Source organism: Schistocerca americana, chromosome 1 (genome assembly GCF_021461395.2).
Source record: "Schistocerca americana isolate TAMUIC-IGC-003095 chromosome 1, iqSchAmer2.1, whole genome shotgun sequence".
Lineage (NCBI taxonomy): Eukaryota > Metazoa > Arthropoda > Insecta > Orthoptera > Acrididae > Schistocerca > Schistocerca americana.
Window position 1 is genome coordinate 769,605,389 of NC_060119.1, and position 22,700 is coordinate 769,628,088.

General features: G+C 38.7%; 1 protein-coding gene across 2 annotated transcripts in view; it reads right to left on the minus strand.

The window, feature by feature from the left end:
• Positions 1 to 22,700, minus strand: part of LOC124612096 (transcription initiation factor TFIID subunit 4) — a 196,314-nt gene that overhangs the window by 67,167 nt on the left and 106,447 nt on the right. For both annotated transcript variants that reach the window (XM_047140301.1, XM_047140300.1), the window contains 5 exons: positions 13,015 to 13,149; positions 8,935 to 9,287; positions 8,651 to 8,817; positions 8,401 to 8,534; positions 8,134 to 8,316 (listed from right to left, as the gene is read on the minus strand). In XM_047140301.1, the coding sequence (XP_046996257.1) occupies positions 8,134 to 8,316; positions 8,401 to 8,534; positions 8,651 to 8,817; positions 8,935 to 9,287; positions 13,015 to 13,149 (972 nt within the window). The remainder of the gene's footprint in view (positions 1 to 8,133; positions 8,317 to 8,400; positions 8,535 to 8,650; positions 8,818 to 8,934; positions 9,288 to 13,014; positions 13,150 to 22,700) is intronic.

A 22,700-nucleotide genomic window follows, 5' to 3' on the forward strand; every position in this document is an offset into this window, starting at 1 on the left:
ATGGGGTTAAGTCGGGAGAGTGTGGAGGCCACGACATGAATTGCTGATCATGATCTCCACCGCGCCGAAAATTCAAAGCGTTTGACTTTGTCATCGGGTGTCAGGGCTTGTAGCAATTGTAAACGGTAAGGCTTCTGCTTTAGCCTTTTCCGTAAGATTTTCCAAACCGTCGGCTGTGGTACGTTTCGCCCCCTGCTTGCTTTATTCGTCGACTTCCGCGGGCTACGCGTGAAACTTGCCCGCACGCGTTCAACCGTTTCTTCACTCACTGCAGGCTGACCCGTTGATTTCCCCTTACAGAGGCATCCAGAAGCTTTAAACTGCGCATACCATCGCCGAATGGAGTTAGCAGTTGGTGGATCTTTGTTGAACTTCGTCCTGAAGTGTCGCTGCACTGTTATGACTGGCTGATGTGAGTGCATTTCAAGCACGACATATGCTTTCTCGGCTCCTGTCGCCATTTTGTCTCACTGCGCTCTCGAGCGCTCTGGCGGCAGAAACCTGAAGTGCGGCTTCAGCCGAACAAAACTTTATGAGTTTTTCTAAGTATCTGTAGTGTGTCGTGACCATATGTCAATGAATGGAGCTACAGTGAATTTATGAAATCGCTTCAATCATTTGTAATAGCCCTGTAATTATGTGGTTTCTGATATAACACATTCCACTGCATCATGTCATCCATTTTTACAACAGTGCAAATATAATTCGCAGTTTTGTCCTACATTCCACTGTAAGTAGATATTGCCTAAGCAAATTGAGTAACTCCTCGAAGAAACATGATATCACTTGAAGGCAATCAAGTAAATTCTCAATATGATCACAAGCTGTTTTGTCTTGCATATCTACACATTTTTTCAAAGACAGCTTTTTTAAGTACCAACACTTCCCCCAATCGGCTCAATTTTTCCTACTTTCTACTCTCTGAAGGTGCACATTCACTATGCACTCTTCAATGATGTCCAATCTCACATCCAGTCAAAAATGGGGAAATTCAAGCAAATACAAGCAGGTGAAGAGTTACATTTACCACCCACACAACAGTTCAGCAACACCAAAAGAGTAGGAAAAAGCTTCTATTTCTAAGCATCCATGGTCGCAAACAAGAAACATGGAAAAAGGATTACCAATGTCAAAAATATTAAACAAAGGGAAAATTTTATCAGATACTAAGCTAAGAGTGAAACCTCAGTTACATGGGAAAGGAAGACAAACGATACACAGTAACAGATGAGATACCCAACCCTGTGGAGTTATGAAATACAGCTATCTCACAGTTACATTCAATTACTTGACTTCCTTTAGTGCCTAATCTAAATGCCATTCTCAATGTTAATTTTCAGTGATCTTTCCATGCATATCCCCTTTCCTTCTTTTTCAGTCATCATTATTCTAAATTGGTTAATCTCATCCTCCAGCACTTACTACACTGCTTTCTCCAAATACTTCTAACATCCAGTGTCATCAACAATATGCTTCATATAATCTTATCTTAGATTGTGTCTCCATTTGCTCCTTCTAATGCTCCTCTGAATGCAAAGTTGAGTACCCATGAATGTCTTTGCAAATGCATTAATTAAGTTCCCTTTTCTTCTGGCAAGGGTATTCAGTATATCTTCCTTCTAATCTTCACTTCATTTTTCATATTTGCCCCCATAATTTTTAACATTCTTCAATGGTGTCATCCTCAATTTCACTGTTTGGGAATTTAGTATTGTCCTATCTACTATTCATCATTTTGTATTTGTTTCATGAATATTTAACCCAAAATTTGGAGATAAATAGGTTGACCATGCCAGCCAACTGCTCCATCAGATCTTTGCCAATAAGTGCTATGTTGCCTGAGATTCTTATCACTGACGTATGTACCTCCTGTAATTTTATTTCTATTCTGAAATATTCTTTCATTTACTGGTACACCAACTTGGTTTTGATGATTATTCAATTGTTTCTGAAATTACCACCTGCTAAGCCAGCAAGATGTCTAAGGCTTTTATACATGTACACAACATTAAATACACTATGTGATCATTAGTATCCGGACACCTGGCTGCAAATGACTTACAAGTTTGTGGCACCCTCCATTGGTAATGCTGGAATTCAATACGGTGTTGGGCCACCCTTAGCCTTGATGACAGCTTCCACTTTTGCAGGCATACGTTCAATCAGGTGCTGGAAGGTTTCTTGGGGAATGGCAGCCCATTCCGCACAGAGTGGTGCACTGAGGAGAGGTATTGGTGTCGGTCAGTAAGGCCTGGCACGAAGTCGGCGTTCCAAAACATCCTAAAGGTGTTCTATAGGATTCAGGTCAGGACTCTCTGCAGGCCAGACCATTACAGGGATGTTATTGTCGTGTAATCACTCCACCACAGGCCATGTTTTATGAACAGGTGCTCAATCGTGTTGAAAGATGCAATCGCCTCAGTTTCGATGTCATACCAATAGACTCATGTTTCATCATCGCTCCATTCAGCAATTCCTGAGCAATGTCTGTGTGTCATCGTTTTTAGTCAAAATTCAACAATTTCGGAACAAACTTTGCTGCTACACATTTCATGCCCAAAACATCCAAAAAGTTACTTGGCACGAGTCAAAGGATATGCCAACACCATCAGCAACCTCTCTGATGGTGATTCAGTAATTTTCCAGAATGGTCATTCGGCAATTTTCCAGAAGCATTTTCTTTACTTTTTCACACTGTTTTCAGTAATTTATATGCTAGGGCATCCAGGGCAATCATTATCTTCAATGTCTTCGCTACCCTCTCTGAAACATTTATATCACTCGTACACTCTTGTCTTCTCGTAGTAGATCTGCCAAAAGACACAGGCCGTAGTCAACATTTAGAATGCAATGCTGCACTTTATTCCATTTTCCGCATAAAATTTAATGCAGTTTCTTTGATACAACATTTTTTAAACTAAAAATTTCCCAAGCACTTGAAAACACGTCTAACCTTTTCAACTGTCAACAATAAACTAAATATTCCAAACATCTGAAAACAGATACGTACATCAGGAACATATGTACCAACAAGATATACAATTTTTGAAGATCAGATGTATAAAGACTGTGAAATTAAAAACTTCCTGTTACTTTTTGATCCAATTTCACATACGAAGACATATCTACTTACCAAACATTAAGTAGTTGAGGGCTACACAGGAAAGGGGGAAAATTGTTTTGTTCTTTGGGAGCTAGCAAATACACAGACTCAACTACTGTTGCATGTTAACTTTGATGAAGGACTTGGCTTGACAGCTTCCATCTTTTCTACACCCTTGTTCACTTCAAACCTGATGGGTACCAACCACCATTAAATTCCAGCAATTTGATTGTTGTAGTAACCAACTCTGATTATTAAATTTCCTATTCGTAAAACTATTAATAACATTAACTCTTGTTATCCATTCATCACTCCAGTTACTATTACTACTTGACGAGAAGTTTGGTTATAATTTTACTTTGCTAATCCACACAAATTTCACTCTCACGCTGTTAAAATTTTTCGATGTCCCTTTAACAATCAAAATCCTAGCATATCAAATTATTCATCTGATTATTTCTTTATTTTTTTTTTTTAATTGAGAAAACAGATAGAAAAGAAAATGAGTTGAGTGTGACTGCTTTCATTAGAAATCTTCAGTTGTGATAGCTCATTACTTTTTAAGCAAAACCTTTACCTTTTCTCCTCAGACCAAACCTGGATCTTTTAGATTAGTAGCTAACGATACTAACTGCTATGTCACAATGACCCACCATCTGTTTTTATACATTGACAATACTATTTTGCAGTTCTATGTGTAACACTCTTATTCATTCCCAATGAATGGTTATTTGATTCATTAACTAAAATGTAAAACTCCACAGAAAATTTCTGAGAGTTTGACACTTCTGAACAAGAATCTCTACTATCATATAAAATTTAGTACCTCATTAACAATGCACCACCACCACTCCTTTGTCAACAACTGCACAGGATCAACACGATGATATGGCAGTGGTGGATTCTTTATTTTATTTTCTCACAGACTGTTCAATCATCTGAGACAAAATTATTCATCATTGAAGGAGTTACTATTTACATATTATTCAAAAAAAAGACAATATTTTTATGTGAAAAACAAATGATTGACAATATTATACAGAAACAAATAACACGTAACACTGAAATGCTCAAGATTATTGCAAGGAACTCTTGTACAAAATAAAGTTTTTGTCACTTGAAAACCTTTAGTTTAGCAGATTAGTACACATCTTGCTGTACAACATTTAAAGGTGTGTTATCCAAATGCAAACTGGCCAACCAGTTATCTGGTGAATGGCCAGATGATTGTGGCATAATACGGCCATTTGCCTGATAACTTTTCTTCCAGAAAATACACTGGGAAAAACTGAAAAATATAAGTGAAAATGATTCTTCTGCTTAGTTTTCATCGAGTGAATGTTGCAGTTCTTCTTGAAGGAGTTCATATTATTATACAGAAGTTCCATCAGAGTGCGTGTGTGTGTGTGTGTGTGTGTGTGTGTGTGTGTGTGTGTGTGTGAGTGTGAGAGAGAGAGAGAGAGAGAGAGAGAAACGGCTGTGTCACAGATCCTTTCTAAGCTAGTCATGTTCTTTGCGGATGTGTAGAGTTGCCCCAAAATATGATAGTACAGGAGATAAAGAGAGAAGAACACAAGATTTAATACATCAGTGTTCACGACATTTGGATATATTTTTGTAGTGAAGACCACACTAGCAATTTTCTAAACTCTCCTAATGTAAATGTGAAACAAGAAACCTTTGCACCAACCTTTAGTCCAAAAAATTTCAAAAAATTTTATTTCACTAATTATTTGACTGTTTTACAATAGTAAATTCTGCTCTTAATTGAGTTCTGGAACATAAATTTTATGCAATGTCTTTTGTTGTACTCAAATGATTGTCAACTTAGGGCAAGTCAGTGGTTTATTTTAGCCACTACCCATATGCTAAATCCTTTACTTTGCATGTTTCTCACAGTGCCATCTGAATATTGTTTTTTCATCTACCACATTAGTGACAGGATATCAATATCCATCAAGGAAACCAACAGACCTTGAACAGATCCCTGTAGCATGTCTCCTTTACAGCAACTTCGGCATGACTAAAATTTGTTTTCTATTTGTTGACACTAGAGAAAACATGTCTGTCTCCTTTGTGCTAGATATGAAAGAAACTCTTGGTAAATTTTTCTCCCAACAACACAAAGCAAATCCATTAAATGAATCAAAGACTATACCTATTATCTTCCTATATTATTTGGTCCTGCAAGTGTCTCACAAAACAAATGAATTTAATTTTATATTGATACACCTTATGTCCATATGCCTTTTGAGCCCTAGTGGTTTCTGTCTCAAACTACAATTTTATTCGTTTTGTTTTGAAATTCCAGTGCCTTTAGCATGAACCACTGATGCTACGAAAGAGCTTTTGTAACATCAGTGGTTTTTCTTAACGGCAGTTGAAAAAATGTGCTGAAATGTGTGTTACTTTGAAAACATTAGTGATAAAGAAACAAATACTGGAAGTCCAGGATGCAATAAGGGCAACATTATGAAAAGGATAGATTGCTACTAGCCATATAAAGGAGACACTGAGTCACAGACAGACACAACAAAGAGACTGCTGCAAATTTAAGCTTTCAGCCAAAAGCCATTCTTCTAAAGTAAGAAATGCGATTCTTGTGGGAAGTAGGAAGGGCGAGGGGGGGGGGGGGGGGGGGTGACTGATGTGTGAAGTCAGGAGTTTGATGGGTGGGTGCAGGGACTAATGAAGGTTGAAGCCAGGAAGGCCAAGGGGGGTTACAGAAGTGTTTGCACCTGTGCAATTCAGAAAATCTCATGTTGGTAGGAAGGACTGAGATGATGCAGGCTGTGAAGCAGTCACTGAAATGAAGCACATCGTGTTCGGCACCATGTTCAGCAATTGGGAGATCAGGTTGGCTCTTGGCCACATTTTGTCACTGGCCAAACACACAACACAGACTGCTTGTTAGGTGTCATGCCCACATAGAAAGCAGCTCTGTGTTTGCACCTTAGCTTGCAGATAACATGACTGCTTTCACAAGTAGCCTTGCCTCAGATGGAGTATGTGATGCTTGTGACCGGACTGGAATAGGCGGTGGTGAGGGGATGTACGTGACAGGTCTTGACTCTAAGTCTCTTCCTGGGAGAAGAGCCATGACACAAGAGGCTGGGAGCAGGGGTGGAGTAGGGATGGACAAGGGTATTGCTTAGGTTCAGTGGGCAGTGAAATACCACAGTGGGAGGGGTGGGGAGGATAGTGGGTATGATAGTCCTCATTCTAGGACGCAATGGATGGTAGTCGAAACCCTGTCAGAGATTGTGATTCAGTTGCTCCAGTCCTGAGTGATACTGCATCATGTGGCGAGTGGTCCTGGACCCGGGGCATGTAGGCGGGGTGGTGGGTGACTGGAGAGATAAGGGACAGGAGATCTGTTTCTTCACAGGGTTGGGAGGGTAATTTCGGTGTGTGAAGGCCTCCGGGGGACCCTTAGTATATTTGCAAAAGGTCTGATTGAGGTTGATCAGGTGAAGCGAATGGTGGAGAAGGTGTTGAGGTATGAGAGGAATGTGGGTAGGTGGTCCTCACCCTTTGACCAGATCACAAACATGCCATCAACTAATCTGAATCAGGTGAGAGGTTTGGGATTCTGGGTGGTCAGGAAGTATTGCCTCTAGATGGTACATGGTAGTTTGGGATAGGATGGTGCCATCCAGATGCCCATAACTGAACAATGGATTTGTTTGTAGACGATGCCTTCAAAGGAGAGGTAATTATGCATGAGGATATAGTCGACCATGCTGGACTGGAGTGTGAGGCATTGGGAATGGTACGGTTCTACAGTGGCAAGGCCATGGGCATTTGGGCTGTTAATATAGGAACAGTGTTGGTGGTGGTTTGTGTCTTTTAAATAGGAGGGTAGGTTACAGCTAACAGGCTGTGTTGCTCATCGAGAGCAGAGTGTCTCTCACTAGCTGGTCACAAAGGGGCATGAATCGGTATTTCATCAAAGTGGAAAAGTGAACACACATAATGTGCAAATCCCCTTGGTCAAGCAACTGTAACTGGTGTTTCTTAACTTGACGCACTAGAACTATGGCTCCTTCATCAATTGGAAGAAACTGAACCACATAACTTTATTTGGCAGCAAGATGGTGCTGGTATATCTCAGCACTTGACTGGTTAAACAATGTATCCCACTGCAGGATTGGCTGCAAGGGATCAGATGACAGCTTGTTTTGCATGGTGTCCACATTCACCTTATATGACATCATGTGATTTTTACCTTTGGACGATGCCTTTGGATGATGTGTATGTGCCTCTACTACCAGTTGATCTACAACACTTAAAAAAATGAGATTTAAGCAGTTGTTGCAACAATTACTCCAGAAATGCTGATCAAGGTTTGGAGAGAACTCGTCTATCGACTAGATGTGTGACATGTAACAAATGGTGATCAAAATGAACACTTGGAAGATAAACTGTTTGAGTTACTCTTTAATCTGTTACTCTTTCATCTGATGTATTATTTACAACTGTAAGTTGAAAGTAATAAATCCTTAAAACGCTGATAATAATTTTGAAACATCTGGTATTTATGAACTAGAAAACCAGCAAGAAGAAATTCACCAGAAAAAATTGAAACAAACTATAATTCTGGTTTTTTTTGGTGTGAAGAGCAAACATTTTCACGAAATGTAACATATAAAAGGTTTCATTTAAGGGTCAGAACAATTAATAAAATTGCTTTTTAACAAATTATAAAGTACATGCTTAAAAAGTAATTTTCCACCATTTACATTTTCAGTAATTTACATCACTTTTAAAAAATCCCTTTAAAAGTGTAAAAGGGAGGTTTCGCTGTACTTAACAATTCAAGCATCAACTGTAGAGCACTGTTGCAGGAAGCTCAACAAAAAGGAACCAACTGCATGACAATTAATATGTTCTTTTAGTATCCTCAAAATAATAGCAGTAGTATTAGTAGTAGTGGTAAATAATAACAATTATTATTATTATTATTATTGTTATTATTATATTATCAGACTGTGAAAGAAATATAAAAAGCTAAAATAGCAATTACATACTTCTTTGGCTTTTGCTTTTAATTTAGCTTGCTCTGGATCTTCAGATTTTGATCTACTCTTTGCAGCTCTTAAAAGTAGTTCCCGTTCATGCTCTTCATGTCTCTTCCTTTCTACACGATCTAATTCTTCCAGAAACTTAAGCTGTCCTTTAACATCCTGTGTGACCTCGTACCTCGGATCCATCTTTAAACAAAAGAAAAAGTAGTGTTTAACGAACTGAGTAGATAAAAACGATTTTGTTACAAAAGAAAGTGAATATATATTTACCTTAATAACATCTATTCTATGCTCTGCAATAATGGACAATTTTTCTATCAAGTTTTTCAACCTCTCCTGAGTTGCATGTGATATCAGTGCTGCAACTTCTGGTGATGGCTCTTCCGTTAAGCCATGACGAGCAACTTTCATAAAAACAAATCAAAACATTTGATACGTTGTTATCACATAAACAGCACTTGCAGTGATTGCTTCAATATAGTTAGTTACATCTGATCAGAAAATAATAAATGGGTCTCACCAATTTGTCTGATTCTTTGCTGAAGAGGAGCTGCATGTAAAAATATTTCATCTTTACATGAACGAATCTGTGTCCCAACAAATTCAGTTGAACCCAGAATCCTCTGAGTTTCTTCTGCCAGATTGACACCACCCATTGCCGCTACATCATTGATATCATCATCTCCTCTGCAGAAAAAGACGTTTCATGACACTCTTAGCAACTATTTGACTGTATAATGTGAAAGAAAATATGGCAACAAAAACTGTCAGTAGAGAAAATTGCAAGCATCAGCATATACGTACGTGTACCCTGCAGATGAGAATGATTTTTTCTCCTTTTCTTTTGCTACAGGTTTTGGCAAGAGAGAAGGTGTAGGAGGTTTGACAAAGGCATTTGTCTGAGGTTTAATGTGGGGTATTGCAGCTTTTATCTGCACAGGAGGTGGAGGTCTCAGTTGGATAGCAGTTGGGGTTTTTGTCTGCACCTGCACGGGTTGCCTAATGTGAAGTGGGGGAGTAGGGAGTGTTGGAGTAGGTACCCTTATTTGCGTTGTAATCGTTGAAGGGAGTGTCGTCGTGGCAGTCGTAACAGGCGACTGAGGCCTCAAAGCCGTTGTTGTTATCATCCGAGTCACAGGAGTTTGTGGCCGCACAGGCTGGAAATAAATTGAACAATGAAAATTAAATTATTATTCTGAATGGTTCCTCTAAATGAGATTAATTGTAAATATTAAAAGTGTACTACATTCAAATGTATAGAAATTACTAGGGCTGAATAATACTAGGCAGATTCCAAGCCGAATGATGAAAAGGTAAATTATTTCATTTATTTAGTATGAAGATTCATGTTACCATTTAATTCAAGCAAGCACACAGTTTAAATTTTCATAATACCGAAATGATAAGAGACAGCAATAGCAGTGACTGCAAAAGGAGAAAGGAATCTTGCTGCAGCCTTAAAAAAGGAAACTCAACGCAATTTGGTGGAAATGATTTACAGAAACTGTGGAAAACCTAAATATGGATAGCCAGAAAGAGATTTTAATCCTGCTCTTCCAGAGTACAGCTTCTTCAACTACAGCTTCACCTGGCTCAGTAGAATAATATCTATCACCCTGAACATGCAGTCAGATGTAAAGTCAGTACAGACTTTTGAACAAGAAAGATCATAAAAGTGCACAAAAGATTCGAAAGTAACAAAGGAAAAACACTGAAGATTCAGATTCCTAAGTATTAATCACATTAAATTGTTGGTAATGAAAAGGATTCAATAGTACAAATTTGACAGAAATCACAGCGAGAATGCAAACAAAAAACTAATTAAAGCCAAAACAAGAGGGTGTAAAGACAGAAGAATTAGGGAGCATAAGAGGTGGGCGGAAAAACCTTTTTCATGTTGAATGGAATAATCTAAATGAACAAAGTAACAGAAGTAGTATTTTGATGGTATTCTCTAAATTCCACAGCATGCATACAACGTGGGGTGTTATAGGAGTGTGTTAGTCATTATCTCATTACCAAAGTACTGGAAAAAAATTTCGTAGCTGACTGATAGGACAGATGTGTGCTTTCACAGGTCATCGCTCTTTCCGTAAATAACCAGTTAAACAGCAGGGGCAAGGCTGCAATTTACCAATTTTTGAGTCGCTTGGAATCGTCCTTTCAAGCCCCAATGCAAAATGGTTATTAATATATACTAGGTGCTTTTCAGTCACCTTGACTTTATTGTTATTGCTACTGTTACTATAATGACTGATTTGATGCAGCTCTCCACAGGTCTAGCCTGTTCAAGCCTCTTCATCTTTACATAACTACAGCAATCTACATCCATTTGAACCTGCTCACTGTGTCTGAGCCTTGGTCTCCCTCTGCAGTTCTCAGCCTCCACACTTCCCTCCTTTTCCAAATAATGATTGCTCAACTGACGCTGATTTAAAACTATAAATCATTCCAGAGGAAGAGCTGGAACAAGTACCACAGTGCTTGCATTTGTCACTGCGTACGTTTTGGGAGATAATCTACTTACCTTCTACTATCATGGCTAATTCCCCTAAAACAATGGGAACTACAGGTTGGAATATCAACAATGTAAGGAAAAGACAAGATTGCTACTCGCTATAAAGATGACACATCGTGTGAATGAATGTGCATGTGTATCTGTATGTGCTTCTGCGCTATGGCTAAAAGCTAATGCGTGTCTTTTCATTGTGACTGTTTGCAACTCAACATGTCATCTTTTCCATATATTGTTAATTACATTAAAATATAGACTGAATCTATACTCACAGCTGATAAATTTCATTAACATGAAACTTAGCATTATACTGTAACATAATAGTCTACAACGACACCTACGTGATTACTCTGCTATTCACAATAAAGTGCCTGGCAGAGGGGCCAATGAACCACCTTCAAGCTGTCTCCCTACTGTTCCACTCTCGAACGGTGCGTCGGAAAAACGACCATTTAAATTTTTCTGTGCGAGCCAATTTTATCGTGATGATCATTTCTCCCTATGTAGGTGGGTGCCAAAAGAATGTTTCCACAATCGGAGGAGAAAACTGATGATTGAAATTTCAGGAGAAGATCCTGTCACAACGAAAAACGCCTCTGTTTTAATGATTGCCACTCCAATTCACGTATCATATCTGTGTCACTGTGTCACTATCTCGCCTATTTCACGATAGTACAAAGCGAGCCACCCTTCATTGAACTTTTTTGATGACATCCATCAGTCCCACCTGATGCGGATCCCACACCGTACAGCAGTACTCCAGAATAGGATGGGCAAAAGTGGTGTAAGAAGTCTCTTTAGCAGACCTGTTGCACCTTCTTTCTGCCAATCAATCGTAGTCTTTGGTTTGCTCTACCCACCATATTATCTATGTTATCTAGGTTATTTGCAATTGTAATCCCTAAGTATTTAGTTGAATTTACAGCCTTCAGATTTGTGTGACTTATCGCATAATCAAAATTTAGCAGTTTTCTTTTAGTACTCATGTGAATAACTTCACACTTTTCTTTATTCAGGGTCAACTATCACTTTATGCACCATACAGATATCTTATCTAAATCATTTTGCTATTTGTTTTGGTCATCTGATGACTTTACAAGATGGTAAATGACAGCATCAGCTGCAAACAATCTAAGATGGCAACTAAGATTGTCTCCTGTATTGGTAACATAGATATAACACTTCCCTGGGGAACACCGGATATTACTTCTGTTTAACTCAATCACTTTCCATCTATTACTATGAACTATGACCTTTCTGACAGGAAATCACAAATCCAGTCGCACAACTAAGGCGATATTCCACAGGCACGCACTTTGGTTCGAAGACACTTGTGAGGAATGGTGTCAAAAGCCTTCTGGAAATCTAAAAATATGGAATCAATTTGACACCCCCTGTCAATAGCACTCATTACTTCGTGTGTATAAAGAGCTAGTTGTGTTTCACAAGAACCATGTTTTCTGAATGTGTGCTGACTGTGTGTCAATAAATCATTTTCTTTGAGGTAATTCATAATGTTTGAACACAGTGTATGTTCCAAAACCCTACTGCAAATTGACGTTAGTGATATGGGCCTGTAATTCAGCAGATTACTCATATTTCCCTTTTTGGGTATTGGTGTGACTCGAGTAATTTTCCAGTCTTATGTAAGGAACTTACTGTGAGCGATCAGTTGTATATAATCGCTAAATATGGAGCTATTGTATCAGCATACTCTGAAAGGAACCTGACTGGTATACAATCTGGACCAGAGGCCTTGCCTTTATTAAGTGATTCAAGCTGCTTTGCTACACCGAGCATATCTACTTCTATGTTTCTCATCTTGGCAGTTGTTCTTGATTGGAATTCACGAATATTTACTTCATCTTCTTTGGCAAAGGAGTTTCGGAAAACCATGTTTAATAGCTCTGATTTAGTGGCACTGTCATCAGTGACTTCAACATTGTTATCTCGCAGTGAAGGTATTGACTGCGTCTTGCCACTGCTATGCTTTATGTATGACCAGAATCTCTTTGGGTTTTATACCAGATTCCAAGACAGAGTTTCGTTGTGGAAATTATTAAAAGCAGCTCCACTAAAGTACGCGCTTTATTTTGAAATTATGCAAAACTTTGCCAATCTTGGGAATTTTGCATTCTTTTAAATTTGGCATGCTTTTTTCATTGCTTCTGCAACAGCAATCTGACCCGTTTCATGTACCATGGGGGGAGCAGTACCATCACTTATTAATTTATGTGGTATATACCTCTCAATTACTGTCAATACTATCTCTTTGAAATCATTCCACATCTTTTCTACGCTTATGTGATCAGATCGGAAGGAGTAGTACACATCATGGTATTTTTCAGAAAACATACAATGATACTTACCGCAACAATTCTGTGAGTTTGTACTGGCTGCCCAGGTCGAGGCACAGTAGTCACTCCTACACTCTGTGTTGCTGCATTGACAGGTGCCATTAGCCGCACCTGCGCCGTTGCAACCTGAGGCCTTATCTGCTGTGTCTGAAATCAATGAATGAACAAACAGTTAAATAAAACAAGATTTTCATTCACTTTGCTGGGCGAACACAGCTGCAGTAACAGAATTGAAACTGTGAATTAGTAATATAGAGTGTTTCAAAAAGATAGGCCTGATTTTGGGTGGCAATAAATGCAAATCATGGGATGTGCTGGCAAGGAAATGTGTGTTGTTTGAATGGGAGTGGCCTAGAGTTTAAGAAAATTGCCATTAGATGTCCATCAATGTGTCTTTGCCGTCAGTCAGAAGTAAGATGGCGACTGCTCAGCAGAAGGTGTTTTGTGTGCTGCAGTTCGCAAAGACTGAGTCAGTGATTTAGGCCCATTGTGCTTTTCATTGGCATTTTGACATTGATCCTCTTGCACCAAACAAACATTAATCACTGGTATCACCAACTTGAAGAGACAAGATGCTTGTGCAAAGGTAAGAGTCCACGTCAACTTCACACAGGGAAACACAGTGACTGAAATGGCTTTTTCTGCAACTTCAGGAGAATTATGATGACTTCATCTTTCTCCAGGGTGACATTCAACCACACTGGCACAACAATGTCCTTCAGTTCCTCAATGGCACTGCCTCAATGCTCGATAGGGCGCACAGGAGCCCAAGACACTGCCCTGCATTCTTGGTCTCCAAAACTGCCAGAAACGACACCATGAAATTTTTTCTTGTGGGGATATGTGAAGGAAAGTATGTTCATCTCCCCTTTACCTCATGACTTAGAACAAATGAAGAACAGAATAACAGTTGCCATAACTTCTCCAAAAGCAGGTAGATTGTGTAAAGTTTATACTGAATTTTAGCTAAAACTTTCAGATTTTGTGAGTATTTTGCAAGTTATCTCATCTCTGTAGTATGTTTTATCAATATATATGGAGTTTTGAAATCAGGTCATTCTTTCTGAAACATCCTGTACAGCGTAGTAACACGAGGAGTAATATTTCTAAACAGCTCAAAACTAATTTAGTCTCACTGAATAACATGCCCAATACAAATGATAACAATTACTTTGCAAGAAGCTTTTTTCTGGTATATTTTATGATGTGAGGGTGCAATCATTAAGAAGCACGGGAATTTGTTGTTTATAAGCACCCACTTCTTCTCCAAGACTTATTTGATACTCTCTGAAGGGCCTGTCATACAACTGTGATGTTGAATTCGTAGCAAAACACACTTTGCTTTCTTTAAGGAGTTCACTTTAACTATTTTCTACAACAAGAATACTTTAAGTCTCCCTTTTGTCAACAAGATGAAATATCCTTCGGATGTACAAATTATGACCGCTGCCCACGGCAACACTGGATGCCACCTGGTGCCACTGCAGGCACATGATGCATTAAAAAAAAAGTATGTAAGCAAAGCAGACACAGACGGGGGATCACCCTACCAAATATATGGGCTGCAAATAGAGAATTCAACTGAGATAAGTGACTTTGACAAAGCGCAGATTATTATTACGCAGCGCCTGTGAATGAGTATCTCAAAGCAGCAAAGATAGTAGAATGTTCGCATGCTACTGTCGTGAGAGTCTACAGAAAGAGATAGAATGACAGTGAAACTACCATTAGGTGCTAAATGGTTAGACGTCCATGACTCTACATAGAACATGGGTTCGGAAGCTTGTCTGCTCTGTAACATATGATAGATTGTGATCTGTGGCATCTCTGCCAAAAGAGCATGATGCTGGTGCGTGCACAAGTGTTCCAGAGCACACCGTCCATTGTACATTGTCGAATATGGGGTTCCGTAGCAGACCACCCCTACATGTTCACATGTTGACCTACAACATCGTCAATTATGACTGCATTGGGCACAGGATTATTAGGATTCGACCGCCGATCAATGAAAACATATCGGCTCTTTGGGGGAATCACATTTTTTCTACACAAAGTAAATGATCTTTTCCACAGATGTCATCACTGAGATGAATGGCAGCTCGTAACGTTCAGCATGCCATGGATGCAAGCTCGTTGGAGCAGTATTACGTTATGGGAGACATTCTCCTATGCTTGTATGGGACCCATGGTAGTAATCAAAGACATTCTGACATCTACAAACCACCTGCATCATTTCATACTACTTAAGCAGTATAACTATCCATGTCTCTGAGCCATAACCGTGCTGCAGTGGTTTGAGGAGCATTACAGTGGACTCACACTGATGTCTTCGTGACCAGATTCGCATGACATTATTCCCGTAGAACCCATCTGGATCACTATTGGGCACAATCATTGCGTACGCAATATGCGGCTTGTTATTCACGCGAACTAAATGACCTGTGCATAGACAGCTAATGCCACATACCTTCACAAACCTACCAACAAACTGTCGGAACCCTCATAAGAAAGAATCAGTGATGTACTACATTCCAAAGATGGACAAACATGCTATTAAGCAGGTGGTCATAATGTTTTGGCTCATCAATGTAAATTTAGGCTGCAATAGGTGCTTTTGTAAGCAGAGGTCACACTACAAAAACCGAACAGGATCTACACAGCTAAACTGCTCAGAGGGTAGTACAGATGTTAAACTGTGAGCTAATGCTACCAAACACAAGTGTACAGCAACAGCAAATCAGAGAACACACAAAATTATGTTTTATGGAAAGACCAGCAAGTAACTTCTGAAGTTTAAAAATCACATAACCCAACATAAATATTTGTTGCATTTTTCTCTTTGTCAAATCTTGACAGCCAACTGGATTAAATGAGAAATGGCTAAGCTGCTGACATATATGATAAGTACTAATTGATTTAAATAGTGGTTCTTGCTACTAGAAGCTAATCAACAGAACCAAATTACAAGGAAAACCAAAACTATATGTCTTCCGCAAACAGAAGATAGATTTTGATAAGCAGAATAGTTACTGACCTAAACCTCTCCTTTGCACAGCTGAAAGTTAATACATGAAAGAAGTCATGCTCATACAGGCAGCTGCAGAGTTGGAAAGTGCTAATAAAAGCTAGGGCCTCAGAAACATTTACCACTAAACACAGTTTTTTTTTTTTTTAGTGTAACTTAAAACCTTTATGCACACAATTTTTCTCTTGCCAAACAAGACTGAACCTCTGAGCTTGACGATGAGAATCAAGACAAACTCATGCATAAGTTCCATCTGTTATTCTCAGTACCACAGAAAGAAAATTCAGAGTAAGCACCTGTTGTCTGCACTCAAAATCAAAAAGATAAAACTTAATGTTTAGTCACGCCATGTTTGCAACAATGGACATATTTAGCATACTTCATTCAATTTAGTCAAGGAGTGACTTCATTTCATGTTTTAATACCGAACCTCTGAGCAGGTAACCACTTTCAGTGAATGAACCAACCACAATTAAGTTTAACTGGAAGGTATGGAGAATGCTTTCACTAACAGGGAATATGTATGATACAACACCCTGAAAGGTGGAGCCTTGCATAAATAGGATTACCCATCTTGCAGAAATGCAGGCTGTTCAAGCCATGTGAGTTGCCCTCTTGTGATGAGTAAGTAAATTTGTTACTGATGTGGTCTGATATCAAATAAACATCTTTTGATCACTGACCAATAAAAACAAGAAAAAGTAGGTATCTCATAATATTTTTCCCTGAGAGAGGGTACCTTCTCCAGAAATATATTTCCTGCTGCATATCTGGATATCAGCTCCTTAACTTAAAATTGAATTCTATTGTTTCTTCCACAACTGTCTTATAGTCCCGCTTCTCTAGCTTCTGTCGTAGAACTGTCTTCCTTAACACTGACAGCCATGTTAAATATCATCAATATATAAACCAGTACAGCAAATGCTAGCAAAACACTGTTCTTTTAATAACCAGTCAATTTTATGCTACACGTTGTGAGGTGCACACTTGCATTTTTTTCACACACTTCACAATGTCCGATTCTGTGTGCCCCCCCCCCAAACTGATTACGTATGTCACATTACAGTACATGTAAAACAGAAAAAAAGGGCCTACTTCTTTTCCTTGAATTCATTTCTGATTCTTCAAAATACAGCTTCACACAAATAACACGGCAATGATTCTGAAGTACTGCTTGAACAGTTTTTGGACAAATCATTTGTTTTTGCCATTATGCAGCAGTGTGTTGATTTAAAAGCAAGTTTCTGTATACACTGAGGTGACAAAGGGAACCTCCTAATACCGTGTCAGACCTCTTTTTGCCCGATATAGAACAGCAACTCGATGCGGCCTGGACTCAACAAGTCGTTGGAAGGCCCCTGCAGAAATATTGAGCCGTCATGCCTCTACAGCCATCCATAATTGTGAAAGTACTACTGGAGCAAGACTTTGTGCACACACTGATATCTTGATTATGTCCTATAAATGCTCCATGGGATTCATGTCAGGAAATCTGGATGGCCAAATCATTCGCTCAAATTGTCCAGAATGTTCTTCAAGCCAATGGTAAAAAATTGTGACCTGATGTCATGTTTGGGAACATGAAGTTCATGAATGGCCACAAATTGTCTCCAAGTAGCAGAACATAAATGTTTCCAGTCCATGATTGGTTCAGATGGACCAGAGGATCCACTTCATTCCATGTAAATACAGCCCACACCATTATAGAGCCCTGCAGCTCACATAGTGCCTTGTCGACAACTTGTGTTCATGGCTCCATGGGGTCTGCACCACACTCGAAACCTACCATCGCTCTTACCAACTGAAATCGGAACTCATCTGGCCAGGTCATGATTTTCCAGTTATCTAGTGTTCATCTGATATGGTCAAGACCCCAGAAGAGGCACTGCGGGCAATGTCGTGCTGTTAGCAAAGGCACTCGTAATGGTTGTCTGCTGCCATAGCCAATTAAAGGCACATTTTGAAGCACTGCCCTAATGGATACATTCATTATAGTTCCCACAATGATTTCTGCGGCTGTTTCATGCTGTGTTGCTTGTCTTTTAGCACTGAAACTCTACGCAAACGCAGCTGCTCTCAGTCCTTAAGTGAATTACATCAGCCACTGTACTGTTCATGGTGAGGGGTAATACCTGAAATGTGGTATTCTTGGCACACTCTTGACACTGTGGATCTCAGAATATTGAATTTCCTTACAATTTCTGAAATTGAATGTCTCGTGTATCTAGCTCAAACTACCATTCCATGTTTAAAGTCTGTTAATTCCCATCGTGCGGTCATAATCATGTCAGAAACCTTCTCACATGAAACATCTAAGTACAAATGACAGCTCTGCCAACACTCTGCTCTTTTATATCTTTTGTATGCAATATTAGCACCATGTGTATATGAGCATATCGCTATCCCATGACTTTCGCCACCTCAGTGTATATGAGAGACATATTAGAAGATCCAGAAACAGTGATTACTGCAAATATCATCCATATCACAGTTTGCTTTACTTTTGTTAACAGCTGATTAACATGGCTGCAGAAACAAACAATACTGCACCATGAGAAATATAGTCAGTGATCTGATGCCCCTGGTGCGAAAGGACATAGACAACTGAAATTCCTCATGAATCTGTCTGTCCATGGTAAACATTCAGCAATGATTGAAGGAAAAATAAGGCAATGGCATCATGCACTTACGAAAGGCTGTATGAACAGACACAAGGAGAGGAGTCCCAGGCCTAGCATTTACGATTAAAATATTGCATGTGGATGGAAGCTTGACATTTCACAATTAGTTAATTTGCTACAAAATTTCCACAGTTGTCAAAAGCAACAACATACCAAAATTGATACAAAGAACTTGAATTATCACAAACTGGGTGCAAATCTACACACTGTTGCCTGCATTGCCAAAAAAGCCGGAATTTCAAGTGAGAAGCTTTCAAAGAATCATGGCGAGTGATTATCACCCCTTCTTAAGCTTCAGGATACAGCTTGATTCTCAACATTCTGAAGATAAATGATGTGTTGAAAATTTCAGATTTAAGTTTGAAGAAATCACATTCGAACAAATTTTATGCAGTGGGGCATGTCAGGGGAGGGAGATTTGCATGACTAGAAGTGTACCTACAGACAAGGTGACTGACTATACACAAAAAGTCACAAATCTCAAGTGAAAAATCTATTAATAACCTTTTTAACTACATTTCTCATGATCTCTTCTTGCCAGCTGGTCCCTAATTTTAAAAGAGATTTTATAAATGCACCGACGTGTAATTGAATTACATACTCATCTCCTTAACAGTGCATAGGACCCCATTACACTTGCTGCAGGCCTCTCGCCTTCAGTATATTGTTTTCGATACAGTCTATAAAAGTCAGCGCCTGAGATGGCAGCCAACTTTTCTAATTTGAGTGATGGTAAAAACCTTGAATTACCTTCCTTTACTCTTCACATGACAAAAGAAAGAACATGTTGGTCAGTGCAAACAGGGCCTTAGTGGTTAGTGTTCAAATAATTTTATTTCTTATCCAGAAAAAAGAAAATAAATAAACTTTCTGGCAGTGCTAGTCTACTTATAAATAATGTGAGCAAAAACTGTGGCTCTTTTCATCATTGCAACACAATTCTGTACATTATAAATACAGTGCTGAATATTTGGCATGTGAATACAATGTGATCATAATTTGTGTAAATGCCATTCCATGCATGTTTTGTCCAAACAGAATGACCACGTCTATGGGTGCTTTATATTCTGCATGTCACTGTTCTATTAAAGTTGTGTGTCTCTTGTTTATGCAAAATACAGCCAAGACAGTAACACTTATTCAGTCCACCAGTGCATAGTTGAGCGGAGGTAACCCTCTGAAAGGCACATTAACAAGGCAACAGTCCAATCTGACATGCTGAAACCTGCCCTGAAATTCTTTTACACGAAAACAAATAGCTAAAGAGATATACTGTCAAAATTTTAGCTCCAAGATGCACTGTAAGTATTTTTAAAATATATTGAAAATTGTTAAATTCATAGTCTGCCAGACAGCTGGATAAATGTGCACCCCTAATGGAGCCGTGGCATATTGCACATGTGCAACATGGCAGGCACATGTACTTGACTAATGGAACATCAGTAAACAGATAACACGACACAATACAATCATAAATTAAAGTGAATTTTTATAAATGTTAACATGGAGATGAAACTAAATTAATATTTATTGTGTTTTCTCCATCCTGCTAACAGCATCCATCTGTTTCTTGGACATTAATTCAAATGATGTCAACCTTTCACTGGAAACTGTGGAAACTTTAGGGAGAAAGGTAATAACTGAGGATTCCCTGAATTGTGGCACGAATAAAGACTGTGGTTCCAATAATAGTACAGAACAAGAACACCTTCCCAGCCCAAAGAAAACATGTACAGTGAAAGCTTTCTGTGACAAAAAGTATGGTGTGAATTTATTATTAAACAAACCTGAAATGGAGCATTGTGTGAAGATGGTTTCATTTAATAAAGTTTGAATGTGAACTGTGTAAATGGAGAAAAAAGCTGACATGAAGTAAGAAATGTGCACTAAAATTAAATTTGCAAAAGTGTGAAAGAAAAACTATTTGAAAGATTTAAAATTGCTCATGAGAGATGCTGCATCATTACCATACGAGATGTGGGAGACTGAACCTTATAATTGCAAGTGAAATAAAATGGTTGGTTTCCAAGGTTTTTCAATCTAATTAAGCAGATTCAAGAAACCCTACAGAATAGGAAGTCAAACAATTATGCAGTTTATTTCAGATCAACATGTAGAGGATATGACTTTAATAGGCAATACTGTAGAGAAATAAGGGGCTGACATGAAGACGATGCTTACTTTTATCCCAGAATTTGCTGGATGTGAAGCCAGTCAGTCAAATTCCGTGCGAGAACTGCATGCAAATTGGACTGTAACATTTCTGGGCGAAAAGAAGACAGTTGGTTGCGCAATCTATGAATGTTATGATACATTCATATACAATAATGCCACAGGAAAGTATAAATGGATTATTACTGTTTCTGAAGCTTTATAGCTACCATTAGGAACCTAAAGGCAAATTACAACCCCCAATAAAAAGAAAGGAGTGTTTAAATGCAAAAATCTTGTAATGGATGTATCAAAATCGGGAAAATACGGGAAAGAATAATTTCAAACATTTTATTCGAAACACCTTCTTACCAGTTGCACAAAATAATATATCACTTTTATTGGATGTTTGGCCTAGATGCAATGATCTCTCTGTCCTTGAGGAGGAATACGTATAGACTGTTGACAGAATTCGGATTCCAACCGGAATAACTAATGTGACTGATCCTCTCAATAAATAATTTTTCTGGCAATGGAAAACATTTTTCAGGTAACTATAAGGCAATATAATACCCGACAGCACTTTGTCATTTCAGATTCATCATCAGAACATCATTCTTAAACTATAAGTCATTCGTGCATTATCAGTTTACATCACCACAGAATGACCACGTCTATGGGTGCTTTAAATTGCACTAGCCCGTAAAAGTTCGTGGAATATGTGGGCATCCACACAGAAGAAAAACGTCATGTCCGGTATTGCCAGAACTATATACTTATATGATCAACTATGCCTGGTACACAACACAATTTGCAGAAAAAAGGTATCCATCCCCCATCTGTCTAAAGCAATTACTGAGAAGTGCCTAAAAAACATTTGAGTATGTATTGCTGAATGTGTGCCAAAAAGCTGATGTACACTACACATCCTAACTGGTCCTGTCTTTAACTGATAATGACAGCAACTCATTGCCGCATGGACTCTACTATGCAGTAACTTTGGAAGTTGTTATGATTCATGAGCAATCAACAGAGGCTCGCGACTTTCAAGAGTTTGGTCAGAACTAGGATAAGACAGACGAATTTCTTTAGTCAGTATCCTGACACCTTGGGCATATCATCTCAGAAATCACGCAAACTTTCTGGGTTTCATGCATAAAACTGACATATGCATGGCAGAACAAGTACACAGTTATCCTGAGCAAAGTACTATCTGCAAAAAAGTTGCACAAATATCCACTCAGATCTTCATAAGGTGCTGAGACCGGCAGCTTGTTTTAAATGTTCAGAATTTGTAAAATGTAGCTTTCACCAAACAGAAAAATAGTATCCTATGACTACTACATTAATGTGTCACAACCGGACTCAGTCAACTAATGCAAACACCTAAGTGTAAAATTTGTGGGAATATGAAATGGAATGATCACATAGGTTCAATCGTAGGTAAAACAAATGACAGACTTTGTTATGTTGATAGGATACTGGAATAATACATTCAGTCTACAAAGGACACTGCTTACAAAATGCTTGGGCAACACATTCTAGTCTAGTGTTAAAGTGTATGCGCCCCTTACCAAATAGGATTAACTGGAGATACTGAATATAATCTTCTGGTTTTTTTTTTTTTTTTTATCTCTTCCTCCTCCTGAGAATTTGTCACACAGTCTAATGGTACTTGCTCTCTTAGCTATCTTTTTCCAGCTGACATGATCTTTTGCATCAGCAGGAGACACCAATTATTTGGAGGCCTATATACTAACACGAATTCTTTACAGACAAATGGAAAAACTGGTAGAAGCCAGCCTCGGGAAAGATCAGTTTGGATTCTGTAGAAAATTTGG